At 43.9% G+C, this 23,392-nt stretch overlaps 1 protein-coding gene across 1 annotated transcript in view; it reads left to right on the forward strand.

Annotated features, from left to right (window-relative positions):
- GFPT2 (glutamine-fructose-6-phosphate transaminase 2) overlaps window positions 1-22,304 on the forward strand; it is a 47,532-nt gene extending 25,228 nt beyond the window's left edge. Inside the window, exons 8-19 of the mRNA XM_082379312.1 lie at window positions 2,521-2,600; window positions 3,037-3,154; window positions 8,913-9,076; window positions 10,512-10,607; window positions 10,687-10,784; window positions 11,071-11,191; window positions 13,812-13,969; window positions 14,120-14,234; window positions 16,769-16,896; window positions 18,842-19,009; window positions 20,041-20,202; window positions 21,429-22,304. Coding sequence (XP_082235438.1) covers window positions 2,521-2,600; window positions 3,037-3,154; window positions 8,913-9,076; window positions 10,512-10,607; window positions 10,687-10,784; window positions 11,071-11,191; window positions 13,812-13,969; window positions 14,120-14,234; window positions 16,769-16,896; window positions 18,842-19,009; window positions 20,041-20,202; window positions 21,429-21,473 — 1,453 coding nt within the window. The 3' untranslated portion in view covers window positions 21,474-22,304. The remainder of the gene's footprint in view (window positions 1-2,520; window positions 2,601-3,036; window positions 3,155-8,912; window positions 9,077-10,511; window positions 10,608-10,686; window positions 10,785-11,070; window positions 11,192-13,811; window positions 13,970-14,119; window positions 14,235-16,768; window positions 16,897-18,841; window positions 19,010-20,040; window positions 20,203-21,428) is intronic.
- The last annotated feature ends 1,088 nt before the right edge of the window (window positions 22,305-23,392 follow it).

Here is a 23,392-nt window from a genome sequence, read left to right on the forward strand (position 1 = left end):
TAAGTGGGTGTTGAATTTTGTCGAAAGCTTTCTCTGCATCTATTGAGATGATCATATGGTTTTTCTCCTTCAGTTTGTTAATATGATGTATCACGTTGATTGATTTGCGTATATTGAAGAATCCTTGCATTCCTGGAATAAACCCCACTTGATCATGTTGTATGATCCCTTTAATGTGCTGTTGGATTCTGTTTGCTAGTATTTTGTTGAGGATTTTTGCATCTATGTTCATCAGTGATACTGGCCTGTAGTTTTCTTTCTTTGTGACATCTTTGTCTGGTTTTGGTATCAGGGTGATGGTGGCCTCGTAGAATGAGTTGGGGAGTGTTCCTCCCTCTGCAATATTTTGGAAGAGTTTGAGAAGGATAGGTGTTAGCTCTTCTCTAAATGTTTGATAGAATTCGCCAGTGAAGCCATCTGGTCCTGGGCTTTTGTTTGTTGGAAGATTTTTAATCACAGTTTCAATTTCAGTGCTTGTGATTGGTCTGTTCATATTTTCTATTTCTTCCTGGTTCAGTCTCGGCAGGTTGTGCATTTCTAAGAATCTGTCCATTTCTTCCAGGTTGTCCATTTTATTGGCATAGAGTTGCTTGTAGTAATCTCTCATGATCATTTGTATTTCTGCAGTGTCAGTGGTTACTTCTCCTTTTTCATTTCTAATTCTATTGATTTGAGTCTTCTCCCTTTTTCTCTTGATGAGTCTGGCTAATGGTTTATCAATTTTGTTTATCTTCTCAAAGAACCAGCTTTTAGTTTTATTGATCTTTGCTATTATCTCCTTCATTTCTTTTTCATTTATTTCTGATCTGATCTTTATGATTTCTTTCCTTCTGCTAGCTTTGGGGTTTTTTTGTTCTTGTTTCTCTAATTGCTTTAGGTGGAAGGTTAAGTCGTTTATTCGAGATGTTTCCTGTTTCTTGATGTAGGCTTGTATTGCTATAAACTTCCCTCTTAGAACTGCTTTTGCTGCATCCCATAGGTTTTGGGTCGTCCTGTCTCCATTGTCATTTGTTTCTAGGTATTGTTTGATTTCCCCTTTGATTTCTTCAGTGATCACTTCGTTATTAAGTAGCGTATTGTGTAGCCTCCATGTGTTTGTATTTTTTACAGATCTTTTCCTGAAATTGATATCTAGTCTCATAGCATTGTGGTCGGAAAAGATACTTGATACGATTTCAATTTTCTTAAATTTACCAAGGCTTGATTTGTGACCCAAGATATGATCTATCCTGGAGAATGTTCCTTGAGCAACCAATTGGGTTTTGATATGAGTCTGCAAGCAGTTGATTTATTACAGTCTCTGTGCAGTCAAACCTCTCTGCTAATGATAATCTGTATTTGCAGCCACTCCCCAGTGCTAGCATCACCGCCTCAGCTCCATCTCAGATCATCAGGCATTAGATTCTCATAAGGAGCTGGCAACCTAGATCCCTCGCATGCGCAGTTCATAGTAGGGTTTGCACTCCTATGAGAATCTAATGCCACTGCTGATCTGACAGGAGGCAGAGCTCAGGCAGTAATGCGAACGATGGGGAGCGGCTGTAAATATAGATGGAGCTTTGCTCACTTGCCCGCCCGCCACTCAGCGCCTGCTATGTTGCCTTGTTCCTATCAGGCCACGGATCGATACTGTGGCCCGTGGGTTGGGGACCCCTGCCTTAAGGACTGGACAGTTGTGCAGGAGGACAGAGCAGGGCAGAAGATGGTGATGCTCTGTGATGAGGGTTGGGAGGCAGTGCACAGGGGGCCTAAGGGGAAGTAGGTGTCAGCCTGGGGAAGGCAGGCAGAGAAACCAGCGTGAGCAAAGGCAAGGAGCCCAGAGTGACTGTGGCGCTTTAGGGATCTGCAGTTAGGCCAGGATGGTGATGGGGAGGGGCACTGGTGGGACTTGAGGCTCTTCTAGTCTCAGTGTGTGCTTACTGACACCTTTTGTATGCCAGGCATGGGTGACAAGAGCGAACAAGATTGTAGGGACACTGCCCTATGAAACTCGAGAGCTGGTGGGGAGTGGGGAGGTGGGCAGAGGCCCAGCTCTGCAGGATCTAGGTTGCCCTGTGGTTGCAGGCTTCATTGTGAAGGCACTGGGGAGCCACTGAGAATGCACCTGTGGACCAAACTGTCATAGAATCTAGGCAGGAAATTATGTGAATATATTATGATTTTATTTTTTTCTGGGACAGGAACTAATTTACCATTTGGAATTTAAGTCTTTCAAATCATAGAATTATAAAATGCCAGTTGGTCCCCATCAAATTTTGAAACTCCTTTTAAAATCTATTTTCATGTTATTACTAGTTTGCAGAAGAAGATAGTGTGAAGAAGCCGTAAAGCTTTACTTTTCGAAATTGTCTATAATTAATGGCTCTATAACTTCTGGGACAATCTTTGGGATGTCTTGGGAGCACTTTGCACTGGGGACAGGGCTAGATGCGGGGACCCTCTCTTCAGTGCTCAGAGGACATCCAGCCCGGCCCAGGGTGTCAAGGCAATGGGTAACTCGATTCCCTGTTGTCCCTACAGGAGAGGCAGCCCCCTGCTCATTGGAGTGAGGAGCAAATACAAACTCTCCACAGAACAGATCCCCATCTTATACAGGACACGTAAGTTTCTTGAGAAGGACGTGAACAGCGCAGCACTGTTCTGGTGCCGGCAGCTCCCCTCAGAGGCAGGATGCCTTCCTTCACTCTGCTAGGGCCAGGTCCAAAAGGTTTTCATGCAACTGGGACTTGGCTCCAGTTTTTCAAAAGCTTTTTCTTGTGGATATTTTCAAATACATACCAAGTTGAGGGAGCTGCTGCTGTGGTTCTGTTATATAAAGGCACCTGTGCCCTGATTGGAGTGTTGATTTGGTTTGTTTTGTTAATAGCCGATTCAGTGCTCTTACTATTTGGGGATCTTTTACACAATTCGGCTGATGCAGCCAAAGCTAAAAACTGCACATTTCTCCCACACATATTCAAAGGGAAAGTTGGCTTCTTCGTGTTGTTCCAAGAAAATAGTCTAACGGGATTTGTGATCCTTTCCTTCACTTGCTAGGCAATATTGAGAATGTGAAGAATATCTGTAAAACAAGGATGAAGAGGCTGGACAGCTCGACCTGCCTTCATGCTGTAGGCGATAAAGCAGTGGAATTCTTCTTTGCTTCTGATGCAAGGTAGCTACACCTTGTTTCCTTTCTTTCCTAGGATTATGTAATCAAGAATGACTGGCTAAACACCCCCATTTCTTACTTACTCCCCCGTTTGAGCTGTTTTCTCAAGGGTCAGCAAGGGGAAGCGGTGATGGCAGATTTCAGCTCTTGGTGGCCCTCCTGAGGGAATCCTTGCCCAGTGAGCACTTTTTACATGGCTGTCATCAGCAGCCCTGGTGGCCAAAGGCAAGGTCTACTGATCTACACAATGTTTTGGGCCTGTACAGAATAAATGAATTAGTTGCCAACATTTTAAAATTGGGAAATTTCCCATAAAAATCTGAATTTCTAGCTTTTCTAAAAACCCAGCAGATCTGAGCACACCAGACTGCTCCCCCCAGCCCTCTTTGGGGCCATTCAAAGTCTGCTCCCTTTAGATGGGGCAAGTGTCTCTAGACCTTTGGTCCTTCCTGAACCTTGCCTGCCTTTGCCAGAGTTCTGACCATTCATAAAAGACAGAGCCAAGATTGAGGGTTTTGGTCCAGTAGATTCCAAAGTCCATGTTCGCATCAATACACCAAACAGTAATTCTGAAATTTGAGAAAGTCGGCTTCATGCCCCTTTTAGTACAAAAAATGTATACACACATAGAGAAAAGACCAAAACATTTTCCTGCTAGTTGAAATAGAAAACCACGATAAACACCACAATTACTACCTCCTTTATCCAAACCTTTATTATGCCTCTTTCCCACCAGCCTCTGGTAAGGCCTTGCTGTGAAGCAGGGAGGACACCAGGTGAGGTCTCCTGGGACACATGAAGTAACGAGAACCTACAGCCCAGGCTGCAAGGCCTATTTCAGCCCACAGCCAGCATTGTACTTAATGCTGATAGGAAAGGTCAACATTTCCCAAACTGTGTTCCTTAGGGCACCATTTCAATGAGAAGCTAATATTATTTCAGTGATTCTAGGACATGCAATTATTCTATAGATTTTAGCATCTGTAAGTGGCATCTGGCAATTATAATTTGCTACAGTTTTTATATACTTCTTAGAAGTATATAAAATAATCACGATCTTAAGATCAATGTTACCACTCTATGACATAAATCACAGCAAGATCCTTTTTGACCCACCTCCTAGAGAAATGGAAATATAAACAAAAATAAACAAATGGGACCTAATGAAACTTAAAAGCTTTTGCACGGCAAAGGAAACCATAAACAAGACCAAAAGACAACCCTCAGAATGGGAGAAAATATTTGCAAGTGAAGCAACTGACAAAGGATTAATCTCCAAAATTTACAAGCAGCTCATGCAGATCAATAACAAAAAAACAAACAACCCAATCCAAAAATGGGCAGAAGACCTAAATAGACATTTCTCCAAAGAAGATATACAGATTGCCAACAGACACATGAAAGAATGCTCAACATCATTAATCATTAGAGAAATGCACATCAAAACTACAATGAGATATCATCTCACACCGGTCAGAATGGCCATCATCAAAAAATCTAGAAACAATAAATGCTGGAGAGGGTGTGGAGAAAAGGGAACCCTCTTGCACTGTTGGTGGGAATGTAAATTGATACAGCCACTATGGAGAACAGTATGGAGGTTCCTTAAAAAACTAAAAATAGAACTACCATACGACCCAGCAATCCCACTACTGGGCATATACCCTGAGAAAACCATAATTCAAAAAGAGTCATGTACCAAAATGTTCATTGCAGCTCTATTTACAATAGCCAGGACATGGAAGCAACCTAAGTGTCCATCATCGGATGAATGGATAAAGAAGATGTGGCACATATATACAATGGAATATTACTCAGCCATAAAAAGAAATGAAATGGAGGTATTTGTAGTGAGGTGGATGGAGTTAGAGTCTGTCATACAGAGTGAAGTAAGCCAGAAAGAGAAAAACAAATACCGTATGCTAACACATATATATGGAATCTAAGAAAAAAAAAAAAAGGTCATGAAGAACCTAGGGATAAGATGGGAATAAAGACACAGACCTACTAGAGAATGGACTTGAGGATATGGGGAGGGGGAAGGGTAAGCTGGGACAAAGTGAGAGAGTGGCATGGACATATATACACTACCAAATGTAAAATAGATAGCTAGTGAGAAGCAGCCGCATAGCACAGGGAGATCAGCTCGGTGGTTTGTGACCACCTAGAGGGGTGGGATAGGGAGGGTGGGAGGGAGGGAGACGCCTGAGGGAAGAGATATGGGAACATATGTATATGTATAACTGATTCACTTTGTTATAAAGCAGGAACTAACACACCATTGTAAAGCAATTATACTCCAATAAAGCTGTTAAAAAAAAAAAATTCAGAGGAGAAGTCACAGAGAAACTTGTCTTTGACCTGAACTTGAGTTTCCGTTAAGATTGCAATGCAGGGATATTACACATGAAGGTAATCACATAAACTTACTATACTGAAACTTGCAAAGGTTATGAGTGTTTTCAAGATCCCACAGCAAGTGTATTGTGGAATCAGAATTTTAAGTGAGGCCTAATGAACTAAAAACAAACAAACAAAAAAACTAGCCCTTTCTGTGATACCATGTTGCCTTTGAAGTAGTTTTTTTGGTGGGTTGGTAGAAACTGGTTCCAGTGTTTCTTGCAGGAATGACTAGTTCTGTCCCCCCACGGCCCCCCACCCCCGAGTTGATCCACAAAGTTTCCTTTAGAATGGACTTGGTAAAATGCAGACATACAAGTATTCATGACGCCTGTGTCCAATCATTTCTCCTGCCATTGACTACTTCACTTCTAGGATTATATGAACAATTCACTGTCTTGAATATGCTTTTCCCTCCTCCAAGAATTCCTTTCTCCCTATGGGGCATCTGGGAAACCCACTTCATTTTTCAAAACTCAATTTACATATTGTGTCTTTTGTGCAGTCTTCTTTTTAGTGTTGTGATCACATGCTCCTTTTTGCTACCCTTGCACTTCTGCATGCCTGATTGTTGCACTTGCTACACTGTATTGTAATTGTATTTTTTACATATCTCTCTCTTCTCCTGGGCAACATTCCTTGGGGCCAGGGACTACCTTTTTTCATCTATTGATGTTGCCTTAGCATGTTACTTGTTGTGAAGTAGTTAGTTATAAAAATGAGATTTGATTACATTGAAAATTGTTATGTTAAAAAAAAAAAAAAGATCAATGTTACCTTGTATTCAATGAAGTATGGTAGATGTTTCTCAAAAAAAAAAAAAAAAGACAAATGCTTGAAAGGAGATTAAAGAATTATTTGTAGGCAATACAATTATATACTTTAAAAATCCACCTGAAAGGCTGTTAGAAGTAATACTCGTGGCTGGTCAGAGTATAAAGGTGTAGAAATTCGACATTCCAGCAGTAGCCACTTTGCTGTCAGCTCAGTGAGGTGGGTGGTAGGGGACCACATCTATCCTGTTCCCCTTCATGTCTCCACAAGTGACTGGCACAGTAGGCTCTCAGCAAACCTTTGTTGAACTAAAAAAGGAATCTATTTACCACAGCTGAAAAAAAAGTTTTAATCCCTTAAAATAAATTTAAATAAAAATAGTCCCAGAACCTGTTTGGAGAAGACTACAGAAGTTTACCATGAGAAATAAGAAGAGATTTGAATAAAGGGAGAGATTCCACATTCCTTGGTAAGAAGCCTTAATATTATTCTGAAAACATTAATTGGTTTAAAGTTAATTTAATAATTAGAAATTATTTTTAAAGATATTGACTCTTCTTAATCTGTAAATTCGATGCTATAATTAAAATCCCTGACATTATTTTGTTTGTTTAGGTTTTTGGAACTTAATAAAGTGATTCTATAATGTATTGCATGTAGATGAAAAAGCATATATTGAAAAATAAGAGTGACAAAGGTGACCCTCTCAGGTACAAAGGCACATAGAGCTCTCGTGACAACAGTGGCCAGCATTGCTGTGCACTTACGGCTGGACACTGTGCTGAGGGCTTCACCAAGACTATCCCATTTAATAATCACAACAAACCTCTGGTGAAGGCACAGTGGTCATCTCCCAGTTTAAAGCAGAGGAACCCGAGACGGGCTCAGAGGGGTCATGTCTGTGTTGCCCGAGGGCACAGGCTGGTAAGAGACAGGGATGAGGATTCCACCTCAGGTCTAATTCCTGGGCCAGTAATTTTGATGACTGCCATCCATTTTGTAAATTAAAACAGTAATTATATTTAAACATGCAGATGTACACACACATGTGACTACAAACAGACGTATTAAGCACTGTCTGAAGGACAGTACAATGTAAGTAGCATTTATCTGCCGGAGATTGAATCGGGCCATTTTTACTTCTTCCTCTTGTTGCCTGTGTTTTCTGCTTTTTATCCAAAGAATGTATATTGTTTAAAATATTTTTTCCAGTGCAGTGGCTTTCCGTCCTTCTTTGTCTTTCTTCCCTAGGATCTGGAGACACCTCTCTTAGAGCCATAGAACTTGATTATTTCTCTTTTTAACTTTGCATCAGGAGTTTTAAATGCTCATTTTTCTGCACAGGGCACGTGTTGGTGTAGCACTTGGTAGAATGAGAGTTTTTTTCTCCCATGGTCCTTCAGGTACCACCTTCATGGTTTTTACCATATCTATGTACCACCTGTACTATTGATTACCTAACTTTCTTTTTCATTTACCAACTTTTCTAACAATTTTATTTTTAAAAGAAACTTTCCGTTTCCATCTCAAGGGAAAAATAATTATTTCCACACAGAGAAAGTTACTATAAAAATAAACACAATGACTGCACATTTCATTAGTGGATATATCTTATAGTTTGCTTTTAAGTCCCCCCCCCCTTTTTCTTGCCTTGTGTGTGTGTGTGTGTGTGTGTGTGTGTGTAAGAAAAGGAGTCATCTGTCCTAATGAGTTTCCCACTATATGGATTTTGTTGAGTGTCTCCTCCATGTTCTTCTGTTCACCGTATTTCCTGCAAACAAGTTTACAGGTGTCTAGAAGCTTGATCTTCAGGTTTGATTTTTTCTTTTTTGGCAAGACTATTTAATAGGTAGTGTGTCCTTCCATCAGGAGGCACTATGTCTCATTGTCTTTTTGTAGTACTGTTAAAATTGAACAGGGAGTTCAAAGATCAGGAGCCTTATCCATCCATTATAAAGCTGCTCTTAGCTTTTCATTTCTTCATTTCATTAGCCACTGATGGACCTTGATTAGGGCTATTAATGATTAGGAATTCATAAGTTGATTATTATAATTCTATCATTCCTTCTTTATTAGCTATATTTCACCTATAAAGAGAAACTTGCCTTCATAAACTGTGGTTATTCTGAAAGGTCATTTGGAAAGGCAAGATAAATGTTTCATTCTTTCCCTTTATGATTCAGAATGTGTTGGTTCCTGAGCATTCTCCAAAGGTGACATTGTTTGGATCCTGATTCGAGGAAAGCAATTATAAAAGAACATCTATGCGATTACTGGGGAAATTTGAACATACTGGGTACTTGATGTTATGAAGGAATAACTATTACTCTTAGACGTGATAATGGTATTATAGTAGGGTGAAAAATAATCCTTGTCTTTTAGAGCTATAAGCTAAAAGGTTTACAGATGATTTGATGTCTGGGACTGGCTTCAAAATAGTTCTGGGTGGAGGGGAGGGGCGGAAGGTATGAATCAATGTTTATATGCCATATCCTAAAATGCTATTCAGTGTTACTGATATGGACCCACATCTTGTAACTGTCAAGGACAGGCCCCATCTCTGACACCCATATTTTCCCTGCTCCAGCGCTATCATAGAACACACCAACCGGGTCATCTTCCTTGAGGATGATGACATTGCTGCAGTGGCTGATGGGAAACTCTCTATTCACCGGGTCAAGCGTTCGGCTAGTGATGACCCATCTCGAGCCATACAGACCTTGCAGATGGAATTGCAGCAAATCATGAAAGGCAGGTGTCCTCTGAGGGTCCCTGTGCAGCAGCCTCATGGGGCAGGTGCTCTGTGGGGGAGCTCCTGAGACTCTCTGCCCTGTCATGGGTGGGCACTACCGCCTTCCTGCCTGCTGTGAGCACCGGAGTCGGGCTGCAGGTGGTCTGTGGTTCGTACATCTCAGGGGATGTGGGGCGCCTGGCCTGGCTACTCCAAAGGGGGCTTCTGACCATGTCCCGGCACCAGGTCTCCCTGCTTGAACTGACCCCAGTCCATCAACTACCTCCCTTTACATATTCTCTGGGACACATTCCTACACCCCAGGCATCATTGCTTCTCTGGATGAGAGGCCTGCAGTAACGGGGGGCTGTGGACTACTTTCTCCTTGTGAGGGGAGCCTATCTTCCTGCACCCACACTTGTGTCCCTACACCCTCCTCTCCACAGGGCAGCCTGGGTAAACGTTTAAGAATGTGAATCATACCCTCTTATCCTGCTGGGTAAAGCCCTCCAGTGGCTTCCCACTGTTCTTAGCATAAAACCCACACTCCCTGCCACAGCCCACAGCCATCCACACGCAGCCTGGCCCCACCTTGCACAACTCTTCCCCACTGTGCCCCACCCCGCCCACCCTGGCTGCCTCACTGTTACTCAGACAGGCGGAGTGCTTGCTCCCCTGGGGGTCATTGCACTCACTCAGCTTCGCACAGGACCAGCTCCTTTTGATCATCTCCCCTGAAACATCACCCCCTCAGAGAGCCCTTCCCTGGTCCGTATCTGCAATGGCCCGACCCCTCCTCACTTGCTCTCTTTGCTTCATGGCACTCTTTCTACAAGTTCTCTGCCGAGGGCAGCAGACAGGGACACTGTGATGCTTGGCATCATGTGTGTGTGTATCCCAGAGGACACTCCCGCCCTGACTGTGGACACCTGTCGACAGGCATCAGGCACAGCACCTGTCGGGGGTCTTAGATGTCATCCGGTTTCATTCACATCAGAGCCCTAGAAATATGTGGCTGAAAAGATTTTTTGGTTTTTGTTTTAATACAGAGTATAAGAGGGTATTTGGATTTTAAAAATTGCCTATTTCCTTAGGCTCGCTTAATTTGTACTTCCCTAAGTAGGTGGGTGTTAGGAAGTAAAGCATTTTACTTTCCTCTGGCCTTGCTAAGAAGAGCGTGGCCCAGAAAGGCCAGCCATGCATTTGTTACTTACATCCCTCCCTTCCTCAAGTTGCAGGATCTGATATGCACATTGAAGATAATAATCATACCTTACCTGGCTTGTCACCATGAGTATCAGGTGGGACAATACCTAGAGGCACCTTTTGTAATCTGCAGTAGCCTTTACATGTGTCTCTGTGACTAACTGCATAACAACTGCTCTTGATTAAAAGCTAAGCAGTGAAAGTGTAACAAAATTAAAATTGACATCCTGTTGATGTTTGTTTGACCAGGTAACTTCAGTGCATTTATGCAGAAGGAGATATTTGAACAGCCAGAATCAGTTTTCAATACCATGAGAGGTCGGGTGAATTTTGAGACCAACACAGGTAATCCCTCGTCCGAGCCCTGGGCCAATGCACAATCCCTGTCTCGTGTCAGCATTAACACACTGCATGTGTCCTGCAGTGCTTCTGGGCGGCTTGAAGGACCACTTGAAGGAGATCAGACGATGCCGACGGCTCATCGTGATTGGCTGTGGAACTAGCTACCATGCTGCTGTGGCTGTAAGTGCAACATGCTGGGCCCTTGATAGTGCCTGGGAGGCAGTGTTGGCTAGGACAAGATGAGTCTTAAATGCTGTCATGCATTTGGCCTTCCAAATTTGGTGCCATGAGCCAGTATGAGAACTGGCATGGAGCCCTTTCTCCTGCAGTTTGGCCTGTGAATGCCTGAAGTTCCCTGCTCACCTGGACGCAGAGGTGCCATTTCATAAACTGTCTTAGAAGCCCAGCCGCCTTTGTCCCTGCGGTGTTCATGACTGACTTTAGTCCCGTTTCTTGTTGGCTTCAGACGCGGCAAGTTTTGGAGGAACTGACCGAGCTCCCGGTGATGGTTGAACTCGCTAGTGATTTTCTGGACAGGAACACACCTGTGTTCAGGGATGACGTTTGCTTTTTCATAAGCCAGTCAGGTAAGGGTTACAGGTTTTCATTAGTTCATCTCAGGGCTCTGTCCTCTCGGTGACACACCATGCAGCTCCCTCCCTCCTTCATCGCATGAAGTTCTCTGCACACAGACCATGTGCCACAATCTCTCATGCACAGGGTCATTCAACCCTCAGAGCCATCAGCCACTGTCCCATTTTATGGGGAGGGCCATGCAGCCAGGTTCTCTCTCCTCCTGCTGTTCCAAGTCCAGGACTTAAGGGACCACTCACCGAGATACTCAGAAATGTGTGCTGGGTTTAAATTAGAGGGGAGTTTAATTCTGCTGGTTGAGAGTCACTTCAAGAACTGTGTGGGCACCATACAGTTGCAACCCAACAGTGGGAGGCATGGAGAGACACTACTCAGGCGTAGATAGCCCAGGCTACCCTCAGCTCAGGAAACCCTGCCTGGGTGGCATTCTAACACTAGGCTTGGGTGTTTGCTCCAGCTCAAGGCAGGACGGAGGGTCAGGGAGATGATCCATGGCCATATGCTTGGAGACCCCATGAGCTCTAGGAGGATTTTTATAACACTGAATTATGGAAAATCCCAAACTTTTATAAAAGAGAGACTTGCATAAAGAAGCACCTAGGCTCAGCAGTTATGTTATGGAATAACTCACCCATCTTGTGTTCATATTCACTTTAACCCCTCCCCTTCACTGGGTTATTTTAAAGTCAGTCTCAGACATCATGTTATTTCATCCATAAATATTTCAGAACGTATCTCTAAATGATAAAAGAAAAAATATCACACCAATGTCACTATCACAGTTGACGCACTAACAGCGATACCCTAATATCTTTTTATACTGCTTTCATTATGAATTTTCAATACCATTTCCATTTCAGTAACAAGCTAAGAAAAACTAACACAGACACACCCACCATCTAGCTGACCACCTCATACCCAGGTGCTGCCCTCTGACTTCAGTTGCCACTGTTACCTTTGGGTTTACAATCCCGTCAGAGCCTAAAAATGTTTCATGAATTGGTGGAAGCCACTAACCAAAGAACAGAGGTGGTTTTAATGTGAACATAATGCAGTGGCACCTCCTGAGTGACTTCATAGAAGGGGTTTAAAGTTTCATTTTGTTCAGCCCTTTACATTAAATTTTTTTTAGCTGTATCAAAAATGGGGGCGTTGCCGATGAAGATAGAGCTCCCCCGCTCCCATAGGCGCCGAGGAAAGGCCGTGTGGCACCCCAGTGCACTGGATGCAAGTCTGAGCAGAAACAGGAGAGGAGAATTGGGCCATAGTAGCACCAGCCTGCACTGCAGAGAAGTTAGGACAGCACAGCCAAGAGTGGTGGCTGTGTGAACATTGAATGTTTGGTTTTATGTTCTGGATCATATTTAATTTACCTTGAGTTCTTTAGGACTTACAAACCTAGGAAGTTTGTGCTGGTTTATGCATGAACCTATTTAACCTTTTTTATAAAAATAATTTGAGTACACACTAGGACAAGAAATGTTTTCCTTTAAAACAAGATCTGTTTGAGAAACACCATCTAGGGGCATTCTTGCTTTTTAACTTAAATCTCAGCCCATTCTGAATAACGCAGTTTAGAGTCCAAGAAAGGGCACTGGGAGCCAGGCCCACTCTATCACCCACAGCTACTTGGCCTTGAGTGAGTGAGGCATTGATTTCCTCCATCTCTGAGTACCTCATCCTCAAGGGAAAATGGGGATGACGCCCCCTACAGAGTTGTCATGAGAGTTCAGTGAGACAGTGGATGAGCAAGCACTCGCCACATAAATAGTAGCAAAGTCATGAATCTGAGAATCAGCCAGGGCACAAGGCCAGACTGTAGTGTGTTGAATAGGAAATGGGAAGTGAGAAAGTGGAGGAGTATGTATAAACCACTCTGTCTTAATATTCAAGAGAAATTAGATTAGAGAAGAGCCGGGACAAGAGAATCTTGAGCCATTTTTAGAAAAAATAATCTCACATATTTTTCCTGAAAACATCAATTGTAGAACTTAAATGTTCTATTCAACACTTAATCATGAACAAACTTTTAATAAATTCCTTCCAAATTAGTTCCACTTACTAATTAGCTTTCATCTTCTAGTTACATAAATGATCACAATGAACCACATTAATTGCATTACTAAACACCCAAGTGATCGAGTGACTCCCATATGCCTGTGCTGTCAGGGTCCCCACGTGGAGGCCCCATCCAGTTGAACAGTTTACCAACTTTCATGAGAAAGGTCTTAACATCCCCTAGAACATGCACTTCACACTGAGTGGTAAAATGAGAAGTGATAAATTAATTTCAACCTTCAAATTCAAATCCCTATGAATGTTTTATTTTCCTATTTACTTTTAAACCTGAAGAACTTTCCTTTTTCAAGATCTAAGAGCTAACTGTGTTTTTGGCATTCATAGCCCTTGAATAAAGAACATCTTACATAAAAAAAAAAAAAAAGAATCAACCAGAAAAATTGTTGAGCATGCATTTTCCTTTCTGAGCACACACCGACTGTGTCTGGACATCAATTTCTGCCTAAGGACCAGAAGTAAATGAGTTGGGGGCTGGGGGTTAAGGCTGGCAGAGCCCACATACCTGTGAGCTGAAAAGAAGGATCTGTGTGGCAGGTGAGACCGCAGACACCCTCCTGGCACTGCGCTACTGTAAGGACCGCCGGGCCCTGACCGTGGGTGTCACCAACACTGTGGGCAGCTCCATCTCCCGAGAGACTGACTGCGGAGTCCACATCAATGCAGGACCGGAGATCGGCGTGGCCAGCACCAAGGTAGAAGGAGCCATGTGGGCACCCGCAGGAGGGCCTCTGCTGGGTGGGTGGACAGGGGGCCAAGAGGGGAGCCCAGGGATCTGTCTCGTCTTGAGTGGTCACCACATGCACATCACCCTGCCTCTGCTAGCACCACTGTTTTGTCCTCAGGCTTACACCAGTCAGTTCATCTCCCTGGTGATGTTTGGTCTGATGATGTCCGAAGACCGCATTTCACTACAAAACAGAAGGCGAGAGATCATCCATGGCCTGAGATCTTTACCTGGTATGTTCCAGAGCTAAACTGCTCATTATCAAATCCTGTGGACTGTTCCTGGCTGCTCTCTTACTTGACTCTCTCCCATAAACAATGCTGTTAATCATTCCCTTCTCCTCAAAACTTTTACTTACCACTGAATCCCTGAAGCAGCCCCCACTGGGCCAAGATTAAAGTCCACACTCGTCACCAGGCCATGGAGCCCTGCACTCTGGGCCCCTGTGCCTCTGACCTCATCGAGCTCCCTCCCCCTCCCTGAGCTGCCTCACTGACCTTCTGATCCTCAGCAATGCCAAGCTCTTTCCACCACAGGGCTTTTGCACTGGTTCTTTCCTCTACCAAAACCCTCTTCCTCCAGCTCTTCATATGACTGACACCTCCCATCACCCAAGTCTCAGCTCAAATGTCACCTCTGGGACCCTCCCTGGCCACCCTAATAGGGGCACTAATCCCCTGCCCAGCTCTCTAAAAAACATTAGCCCATTTCTTTTCTTTATAGCACATACCATGATCTGAAATTACCTGTTCTCCTGTGAATTGGCTTGTCTTCCCCAACCGTGTCAGCTCAGTGAGCACACAACCATGTCTGTCAGAGTCACTGCTGGATGCCAGGTGTCCAGCCAGGGCAGACATTCAGTAGTTGCTCAGGAAATACACAAGAAGGAGTGAATGGCCTCACACCTCTTCCTGGCCCAAACCTCTCCTTCACAGTCTCACCAGACTTTCTTCTGAAACCAAGGGCAAACCCCAGAGAAGGCAGTGAGGGAAAGCCACCATGTAACCATACAAGGTCTAGGGGTCTGAATCTGACCAAGACAACATGCTGAAAATTTATTGACAAGAAAAACTTTCTTAACTTTAAGCCAGATAATAATCCTGCAAAAACAGGACTCTATTCTGCTAAGTAGGCAGTTACCAAGATGTAGACCCAAAAATCCTGGGGTCCCTTTCAGTCAAAACTATTTTCTCAGTAATATGTTATTTATAGTGAATAAGATGCTTTTGCCTTTCTCTCTGTGTGAACATCTGCAAAGGCAATGGTGGCCACCACTGGCACTTTAGCACATTTCAAGGCAGAGGCACCACACTGTTCCCATGACAGAAATGCACATAGCTTCACTTAGGAATGTCTTTGATGATAGGTAAAATGCATTAGTCTTATTAAACTGCAACACTCTTTAATATTCTATGTGACAAATGGGAGGTATGCAGCACCCTGAGGTTGTTCCAGAGAAAAGCGCCCTATGATTGATTGAGTAACAAGCTGAGTTGGTACTTGGCAGACATCTTCTCAAAAGTGAACCAAGTTATCCCGACGCTTTGAGAAAAACAACTGATAACAGTTTTTGTTGCTAATGATAACCTTCGAGCTTTCAACCGAAACAGGATCTGGAATTCTTGTAGCTGTCAGCTCGAGTTTGACCTCCTCCCAATACTCAGAAACATCTCTGATGAGATCACAGTGATTTTAACAAATATGATTTTTTTAAAAAATACTTTATAATGAAACGTGTCCATTTTTAGAAGATTTGCGTAACTCAGTGAACCAATATTTTGCAAATGGCCAATGCAGTGTTATAAAATTATGCACATGTAAAAGACCCACTTAAGTAAGTGCAAGATAGACTAATACATTTTAATGTTAACAAGGTAGGAAAAGTTTGTTGATATGATCTCAGATTCCACATTTGCACCTAGCCTTTTAAGAAATTGTCACTTCTTAAGTTTGGTGTACTATCAAAGAACATTCACAATTATTTGAAAAAGGTATTTAAATATGCCTTCTTTCTCCAACTACAAATCTCTGTGAGGCCAGATTTTCTTCCTATACTTCAACCAAAAAACATATCACAACAGATTGAATGAGGAAGCAGATAGGAGAATCTGTCTTTTATGAAAAGGTCAGGCATTAAATATTTGCAAAAATGTAAAATAGTGCCACTCTTCTCACTGATTTTTTTCATTTCATGGGTTTATTGTTATTTTTAAATAAATGAATAAGTATCTTTAATTTTCTCAGTTTCTAATCTGGTAAATATTGATAGCTATAACCCACAAAAATAAAGGCTCTTAGAAATTCACAGTAAACGTTAAGAGTGTAAGGGAGTCCTGAGACCAAAAAGTTTGAGAAGTACTGGTCCAACCTACACTGGCTTTGTTTCCAGACATGGCATGTGGCCCAGATGAGGGGCATTAATATGGAGTGTCAGCTGTGTGGCTGGTCAGCTGGGCATTTAGCCTCTCTGAACCTCTGTTGCCTTGCCTATAAAATGGAGCTAGAAATAACACTTCCCTTCTTACCTTATGTGCGCAGGAAAGTATAAACACAAATACGCATCACCATCACAATAAAATCCTGGCCGATAACACAAGCTATTTCCCATAATCTACATTTAAAGTCCTTTTAAACTAATACAAGGAAGGCAAGTGTGCAAGTGATGTGAGTTCCAAAACCTTGTCTTATACACCATGACTTTTCTTTGTGAATCTTGTTTTATAATTGGTGTGACTGGCTCTCCCCCTCTGCTATGTGCTTGACTTAGAGCTGATCAAGGAAGTGTTGTCACTGGATGAGAAGATCCACGACCTGGCCTTGGAGCTCTACACACAGAGGTCGCTCCTGGTCATGGGGCGGGGCTATAACTATGCCACGTGCCTGGAAGGAGCCCTGGTGAGCCCCCTCTGACCAACCCCCACCTCCACTGGCCCCTGCATGATGGCAGGCATGGGAGACACCCCGAGAAACCAGCAGGAAAGAGGGCAGGGCATTGGGCTAGGGGAGGGGAGGGTGCCACTCACTGACCAGGTGTTCTAGCCCTGGCGACACGGAGATGAGGGCTCCTGATTTCCTGAAAAGAAAGGGGCAGGGCACCCTTATGAGAGCCCCTGAGGTGTCAACCTGCACCAGGCTCCATCTGGAATAGCTCATTCTTACCTCATGAGTATCTTCTGAGAGGCTGGCAGTTATTGTTTACGTTTTACCCAGGAGGAAACTGAGCCTCCAAAAAATTCATCTTGCTCAAGATTACATAGTGGAAGTGATCAGCCTAAGATTTGAAATCAGGTCCATTTGGACTTTGCTTTTTTCCATTGCCACAAACAGTCTGCATGGGAGGATTTGGGCAGACCAGAATTGCAGGGTCGGGTCTCTGTAGAGTGTCCCTGTTACTCCTCAAACTTCCAAGGGGAGCTGGGATCCTTCAGGAATGAGCATTGAAATTCCTGCATTTTTTGTATCAGTGATTGGCTGTTTTGCGCACTGCAGCTATAAAGATCCATACCGGCTTGAGAGAAAGCCGATGGAGTAGGGGTAAGATGCCAGGACCACAGGGCTACTGAGAGGGCGGGAAGTGAGGTCCAGGGACCCGAGCCTAGTGCTTGCCCTTTGCTCACTATCCACCTGCTGTTTATGGATCAACAAGCAAGGTAAATGGGAGACAGTGTCACAGGTGAGGCAGCATTTGGTACCCACACATGGGCATCATCTATAGCTCAGCTTGGCTGCCTTCCTCTCCTTGTGGGAGCAAGTGGCTGCTCCCCACCACCACCCCCATTTGGAAGAACGATGCCAGTTGTGGGAAACATTCAGAGTATTACAGGAAATGGGGAGTGGGTTTGGGGTACAAGCCATGAATTGCCTGACTGCAGTGAGCTTCAGCTCCCACATCCTTCCAGTGGATATTCTGACCCCTGTCAAAGGAGTGAGGGGCCAGGCACACTGCTTCTCAGGGGTAATAGAGGCAATGCCTCGGTGGGGCACACTTTCGGCTCCCCCAGCCCCGTGCCTCTGCCATCTGGTGTGGGGTGCTCAGCTGCAGCTCCTGAGTGTGCTGGTGAAAGATGAGTATTCAGCTGTGTCTCCAAGTTAGTCTTGGGGGAAAGAAAGAAGCTTTTACGCTGCTGCTGGCACAAGTCAGTGGCCCCTCTGTGGTGACTCGGGTACCAGCACTCCAGCCGTCTGCGGCATCCAGGATGGAGCCGCACTCCTGACAATGTTTCCCTGACCCAAATAAATAGTTCTAGGGAGTTGAGAAATGTTTCCTTCAACACTCTCACCAGTTCAATGACGTGGGTTTAATGGTATCTGAAAAAAAATGTGTCTCTCTAAACATAGGGGGAAAACTCCATTAACACCCCAGTGTGTGTGTGATTTTGCTTGACAGTTAAGTTGGAGCAACCCTTTGGAAGTTATTAATGATCTAGAATTGGGGGAGTGATTAATCAGATAATTGAATGAAGGTGTAGAGTAAAATGCCATCATTACAAATTATAACTGTTAGGGAGGCCATGGGGCTGGCTACAGAGGGGAAGGGGGAAAGCTAGATTGACACTGACTTGTCCATCCAAGGGGGGTGGCTATGTCCCAGAGCTGGTCTGGGTTCACAGGCTGTGTGCTGGGCTTTGTGCATGCTCTGGGCAGCAGCCAGCCGTCTCCCCTGGCCCTGGCCTTTTCAACTGCCCTCAGTGCTGTTGACCGCTCCGTGTGTCCATCTGCCTCGTGGCCCTCAGCTCCCTGCTTCCTGGAATCGTTCCTTCCCGGCTCCCCTTTCTCCCCTCTGGCTGATCTGCTCCCTGTCTTCCCAGTGTGACACTGATCCCACCTCGTGTTTCCCCAGAAAATTAAAGAGATAACCTACATGCACTCAGAAGGCATCCTAGCTGGGGAGCTGAAGCACGGGCCCCTGGCGCTGATTGACAAGCAGATGCCCGTCATCATGGTCATCATGAAGGATCCTTGCTTTGCCAAATGCCAGAATGCCCTGCAGCAGGTCACGGCCCGCCAGGTGAGGGCTCTCTGCCAGGCTGGGCCACTGTTCTCCTGTTCTCTTCCACACATGCCCACCTCACCCACCGTCTGCCAGCACCAGCTATGGGTGTTCCTGCTGGGGAGTAGGCATGAGCACACACTCTCTCCTGGGGCCCCTCACGCGTGGTGCACATTCAGAAAGGGACTGGCCAGCCTGCGGCCATGCCCACAGAAGCACGTAGGTGAGGCCCAGTGATCCAGATTGCCCAGAGGGGTCCTGGATCCCAGGCGTGGAGACCAGAGGAGGTCTGGTGGAGAGCCCTGGGGGTAGTTCTGATATTGGCCACCCAGAGTTAGTCAGATTTCACAGGTGAAGGTCACTGTCCTCCACAAGACCGCCCTCACTTCAGCCACTAGCTGCAATCTTTGGGCTTCCTAGGCCACCCACACTTCTGACCAACTGGATCCAAATTCAGGAGTTCCCACCACCCCCTCAGTTTCAATAATTCGCTAGAACTTGTAGAACACAGGCTGCTCTCTCTGCCCCGAACATTCTTCCCACACTTCTTCGGGGAGTTGGCCTCTCATCATTCAGGTCTCAATACAAATGTCTCCCTTTTAGAGAGCTCCTCGGACCTCACCACTGTCTCCCAATCATGTTAAAATCAGGATTTTACCGCCCTGGTGGCTTTTATCTGAAATTCATTGTTATTTATCGGTTTGCTTATTTACGTTTTTGTTTTCCTACCACTTGACTATGAGCCCCTGGAGTAAGGGGTAAGAGCTCCTGCTCTTTGCAAGGCACATGGGAGCCACTCAACAAATGGGTGCTGCATGAACGCAGCAGGAGGTGACACCCTACCAGGGAAGCATACGAACCTCGCCGAAAAGCCTCCAAACTCTTTGTCCTTTACACAAATCGGATACATCGCCTCACCCATAACTCCAGCAAAAACAAAAGATCACTGTTATGATTGCAATATGTTTATCTCAGAAACTCTGCTGTGTGTGAGGGATTGCTTCTTTCAGAGATGATCTGCGTCTTGTGATCACATTTCTCTGTCTTAGGGTCGCCCGATCATACTGTGCTCCAAGGACGACACTGAAAGTTCCAAGTTTGCGTATAAAACAATCGAGCTGCCCCACACCGTGGACTGCCTCCAGGGCATCCTGAGTGTGATTCCACTACAGCTCCTCTCCTTCCACCTGGCTGTACTCCGAGGATATGACGTACGTCTAAAAATTGCACATCACCAGCAAAGGGGAGAGACATAACCCCAGAGTTCCATTTGGTTCTTAAATACTTATTTGGCATAAAAATTCATAAGAGAAATATTTTCATTTAAAATAACTCTTTTAAAGTAACCTATACCCCCTGAAAACAAGATGGGAACTGCAAGATGTATGAAGGCCACATTAAACCATAAGCTTCTCACCCAGAGGCAATGTTAATTAGCAAATTTAATATTTTATTCCAGTCTTTTCCTTGTGCCTGTGAATTTTTAAAGATTTTTTTGAGATAATATCAAGGATGAAATTTTATAACTTTCTTTTTAATATATTACAAATACTTTCTCACATCTTGAACTTCTAAGCAACATTTGATCATTGCACAATATTCCACCGCAGTCTTACAACATAAATTTTAACAATTACTTAACTAGTCTTCTATTATTTAAACTGTTTCTAATTTTTTGGAATATCTGCATAAATAACAATTGCAGTGAATTATCTTTGTACATACATCTTCCTCCCACATTAGAAGATTTATTCTTAGTCTAGCAAATCATTCAACATTTTGGAACTCCTATATTGTCGATTTCTGTTCCAGAAAAGAACCAATTTATGATCTCACCAGAAAGTGTGTGTGTAAAGAAATAGTTTTATTACAATTTTGAGAAGCTTTAAAAAATACATATCAATACCAAAAACAATGTAACAAACATCCGATGGTATATATATCATCCAGCATTGACATTTGCCAACATTTTGTCATTTTTGTTTCTTCTCTTTTTTAATGTTATTGTAAATGAAATAAGACCCTGTAGATAAAGTTGAAGGCCACTTTATCAACCATCCTCAGTCACATTTCCTTCCCAGTCCGTACCCTTAACCAATAATTTAGTGCATCTACTTCCAAGAAAAGTGAATTTTTAACAGTACAAATTGAGCTAGCTGTTTTTAATAGCATGAATCATATCCTTTTAATAGTGTTAACACTGCATGACACATAGGTGCACCATAAATATTTATTGCATAAACTAAACATTGTACAGTTCAGTAAAGTTTCTGGAATAAGGAACCGCTTCCAAGATGCAGGTCTCAAGGAGCTCATGATTGGAGGTGCCCAGGAACACCTGTCTCCTTGTTGTCAAGTACTCTGAGAGTAGGCTTTATAAACACAGTGTGTTGCTGAGACCTATGGGGTCCTGAGCAGCTACTTTCTGTCATTTTAGGTTGACTTCCCCAGAAATCTGGCCAAGTCTGTAACCGTGGAATGAGAACAAGAGTGTGAGGAGACCATCACCACCTTTAATCTGATTCAAGACCTGTCCCAGTGACACCAAGTGGGAAGAAAAGCTGGCATTCTGCGTGTTCTGAGTAGATTCCAGTAGAGCTTGACAGCTTTGACGTGCCTTGTACCCAAGTGCTTTGCTTACAGCAGATAGTGTTTCTCTGTGTCCTGAAGTTGCCAGAGGAGAAGGGAATCATTGTTTACACATGGGATCTGAGTGGACTTTTCCAATACCGTGCAATAGAGATACAGCTCTCTTCAGAGTAACTGTGAACCTTTTTTAACCAACACTAGTTAGTTTTAAAGACAAAATATTTATAATGACAATTGTATAGCTTTTAAGTTATTTTTCTAGTATGTGGCTTTCTGTAGCCGAGGTAACGCCCAGACCGTGCCCTCAGGCTACCCAGTGCACCCAGTCTCCTGGCAGGGGGCATTCATCTCAGATTTGAGCGCCAGGCATTGCCCCTCTGGACTCCTTTCTCCTTTCCCATCCTCTCTTGGCTGCTCCTGAGTCCTGTCCCCTGACTTCAGGGAAGCCCCCTCCCACCATCTTCCTATGCCTCCTATAAGTCCTGTCAAATCTCAACTCCCTTCAACAGTGTCTTCTCATCTAAATTTCTCCGACAACTTCTCTCTGATCATGGTTCTTTTTAAGATCAGGCAGCATTTTGGTCCCTGCTCCTGCCCATAGTAAAACAGCCTGAAAAATCCCATGCAAGAGAGTAGTTTCAAGAGGGCTACCTTGCCCTCTATTTAAAAGCATGCACAATCAAAGTACTATGCAATTTTAAGACAATAAATACAGTACAATTTTTTTGTCTTGTGCGTGTGGATTTTTGTTAATCTCATTCTTTTCGCATGCTTTTGAGGGCTCCTCAAAACAAACTCAGCAATGTCTCATGGGGGCAGCCCTGTTTGTTGGTAGCCGCACCCGTGACCTATGTGCTTCTAGGAGGAAAATGAGGACTATTTTACAGATTGGAACAAAATGCAGGAGATTTGGGACTCTGGAATGAGAATCCACTGAACAGCTCTTGGAGGGGGTTGCCCAGAGCCTAAATGCAGCATACAGAGGTGAAACTCAAATTTGTACTTTTTTCCCCCAGTAAGCCTATAAAGTCACCAATTTTATTAATAGAATCAGGCAGGAAGATAGAAAGCCAGAGACAGAATTCTTGTGGAGTTGGAGTTTGGCTCCCTATGAAAGTGCTATCCCAGACAGCTCGAATGGTGTCTTCATGGCAACTAATTGGTATGTGTAGCTCTAGAATCCCATCAGATCTTTGTTCTGGATTACCTGTGGGCTATTCAGTGACTTTTCCATCCTCTTCTATGCTCTCCTCTGTATCACAGGGGTTGGAAACCGGGGAACTACATTTCCAGGTTAAATTCCACCAGTGAGAGGCACTCCTGGGAGATTTGAAAGACAGTTTAGAAGTTATATTATTCAATGAGAAATTCATATCACTTATTCATATAACTTATTTCTGTGCTGGCAGAGGCAGACAGGAGGTCCTGTTGTGGCCCTTGGCACCAAAATACCCTCTATGGTGGGGCTCCCTAAAATTCACCCATCACTCAGTGCTCCAGGCTGTGGTGGCCACCAGCAGAGCTTTCCTGTGGCTCCTCCAAAATCCTAATTCTGAAGAGTTGGCAGGAGCCCAAGGGGCTGCGATGGCATTCTCTGACCTTCCTCCTGCCCTTCTCACAAATTAACAAGGGTGTAAGTCCTGTTGGAAATGCCTGCTCTGGTTTCTGTCTTCCTGACCAAACAATGACCAATACAACTTCTGAGGTTAGGAGACTACAAACTAGCCAGAACATTTTTATCTGAACAAGAACCAGAAAAATGTATTTCATCCTTAACACCTGAGAGGTGATGACCATCCTGACTGCTGTGCT

This window comes from Balaenoptera borealis (genome assembly GCF_965194805.1).
Source record: "Balaenoptera borealis genome assembly, chromosome: 2".
Lineage (NCBI taxonomy): Eukaryota > Metazoa > Chordata > Mammalia > Artiodactyla > Balaenopteridae > Balaenoptera > Balaenoptera borealis.